The following is a 2,602-nucleotide window of genomic DNA, read 5'->3' as shown; positions in this document are numbered from 1 at the left end:
GCCTCATCCAATTGAACCTTCACGCCTTCCGTTTAACAAGGGATTCCAATTCCTTATTAAACCACGGCTCCCTCACATGACCCTTTCCTCCCTGCCTGACAGGTACATACTTATCAAGGACACTCAATAGTTGCTCCTTGAACAAGCTCCACATATCAATTGTGCCCATGCCTTGAAGCCTACTTTTCCAAGCCACGCATCCTAAGTCGTGCCTCACCGCATCATAATTTCCCTGCCCCCAGCTATAACTCTTGCCCTGCAGTGCACAGTTATCCCTCTCCATCACTAGAGTAAAAGTCACTGAATTGTGGTCACTGTCCCCAAAGTGCTCACCTATTATGGTGCTATCCATGTTTTTGTTTTATTGGTGGGAGGTCTGTGCCCCATTCCTTGTGGATTACAAGGATTTAGGATAAAGACTAACATGCTATTTGCTTTTTGCATTTCTTGCTGTACCTGAATGTTAGCTTTCAGTAATTTTTCAACAATGAAATCTAGTTCGCTTTGGATATTAACGCTTTCCGATCATAAAAATACTCTGCACCATCTTTCCTTTTGCCACAGTGATAACCTCACAATTAATTACGTTATATTCTATCCACCATGCTCTTGGCACTCACCCAGCCTGTCTAATTCCCCTTGAATCTTCTTTGCATCACATCTCATATTCCCACATATCATTTGCATAGTTCGAATGCTTAGCTGCTAAATAAGTTCCTATATTTCCCTGGCTTAACCTCAAGGTCTGGATACTCCATATGAGGTCAAGAAGAAGGCATTTTTTTCATTTATTTACAGAATGTGTGCATTGTTGGCTAGATCAGTGTGTATTGCCCATCTCAAATTGCCCAAAGGGGAGTTAAGAATCAAACACCTTGCTGTGAGTTTGTGGTCACATGTAGATCAGACCAGGAAAAGGTGGCAGCTTCCTTCCCCTTAGGGAATTAGTGAACCAGATTTTTTTTTCCCAGTGTCCCCAGAATATGAGCTGTGTCTCTGGGTTAATAGCCTAGCGAATATACAACTAGGCCATCTCCTCCTTGTACATTTATATCCTTGACTTCCTGTTACCAGGGAGAAACTGAAGTTAGAAAGCAAGGAAGAAATATAGGCGGTACTATTTCACTTTTTTATTATCTTTGTCATTGTAAATTCTTAATGCGGTGAGACTTGCAATAGGACAGTGAAGCATGTGCAAGATCTCTGATGAGCTTTGCAGATGCACACTGGGTTCCTAGGGAGAAAGAACTATCAATGAACTATTACTTTTTCTTATATTTTCCCAATATTATTTTAATGCGATAGCTAATATTTAAACATTTTTTTGTTTTTAAAATTTTCTTGACATATTTATACAGTTCCTCATGAAGCCAAGTTAAATTATACCAATCTTATTTGCAACATCTAACACATCGTAGCCTTAAGCCAGTCAGACATATGCTTGCTTTTCACTATCGGGCGTCATAAGAGTGTTGACTTTAGCTACATCAATATCATATAATTTCTTGACAGCCTGTTTGATCTGGTGTTTCCTAGCCTTGATGTCAACAATGAAAAGCAAAATATTGTTGTCCTCAATTTTCTTCATAGCGGACTCAGTGGTCAGAGTGAACTTAATGATAGCATAATGGTCCAATTTCATCTTCCTGCGAGAACGTTTTCTCAGATACTTTGGTTTGCTTCTCAGCCTGGGTGTCTTTGTTCTCTTGAAGGTAGGTGTTGTCCTAATTTTCTTCTGCCTGTGACTATGAATTCCCTTCAAAATGGCTTTCTTTTCTTTCAAGGCCTTGGATTTAGCCACAGTTTTGACAGGAACAGTTTCCTTCTTTGCCATCTTTAAAAAAAAGCTTGCATTTTATATATGGCTTTTTCAAAACCTTCAAGAACATCTGCTGCCCTTGTCCTTCTAGATGGAAATGGTCGTGAGTTTGGAAGGAGATCTCTAATCATCTTTGGTGAATTTCTGAGTGCATCTTGTGAATAGCGCACACTGCTGCTGCTGTGCATCAGTGATGGAGGAAGTGGATGTTTGTGGATGCGTGCTAATCCAACGAGCTGCTTTCTCCTGGATGGCATCAAACTTCTTGAGTGTTGTTGGAGCTGCACTCATCCTGGCAATTGGGGAATATTCCATCACACTCCTGACTTGGGCAATGTAGATGATGGAGAATCTTTAGAGAGTCAGAAGCTGAGTTCCTTGCTTTGCTTTCCTTTCCAAGACTTTCACCTGTTCTTGTAGCCACTGTATTTATATGGTGAGTCTCCTTGAGTTTCAGATCAATGCTAACCCCCAGGAAGCTGATGGATGGGGATTCAGTGATGGTAACACCATTGAATACCAAGGGGCAGTGGTTAGATTGCTTAAAATTGGAGATGGTCATTGCCTGGCATTTGTGTGGCATGCATGTTACATGCCACTAGTCAGCCCAAGGCTGGATGTTGTACAGATCTTGTTGCAATTGATCATGGACTGCTTCAGTGTCTGAGGAGTCACAAATGGTGCTGAACATTGTGCAATCATCGGTGAACATTCCACCTCTGACCTTATATTGGAGGGAAGGTCATTGATGAAGTTAGGATACCATCCTGAGGAATTCCTGCA

General features: G+C 41.2%; 1 protein-coding gene across 1 annotated transcript; it reads right to left on the bottom strand.

Annotated features, from left to right (window-relative positions):
• Nucleotides 1-1,429: 1,429 nt before the first annotated feature.
• Nucleotides 1,430-1,834, bottom strand: LOC122540553 (60S ribosomal protein L23a-like). The gene has a single exon (XM_043676420.1). The coding sequence runs from the start codon at nt 1,832-1,834 to the stop codon at nt 1,430-1,432; it is 405 nt and encodes a 134-aa protein (XP_043532355.1).
• Nucleotides 1,835-2,602: the final 768 nt, after the last annotated feature.

The sequence above is a fragment of the Chiloscyllium plagiosum genome, chromosome 35 (genome assembly GCF_004010195.1).
Source record: "Chiloscyllium plagiosum isolate BGI_BamShark_2017 chromosome 35, ASM401019v2, whole genome shotgun sequence".
Lineage (NCBI taxonomy): Eukaryota > Metazoa > Chordata > Chondrichthyes > Orectolobiformes > Hemiscylliidae > Chiloscyllium > Chiloscyllium plagiosum.
Note: the sequence above shows the minus strand (reverse complement) of the source record. Positions and strands in the feature narration are given on the sequence as shown.

Coding starts and splice junctions, on each gene's coding strand:
- LOC122540553 (XM_043676420.1), bottom strand. CDS start 1,834: ATGGCAAAGAAGGAAACTGTTCCTGTCAAAACTGTGGCTAAATCCAAG.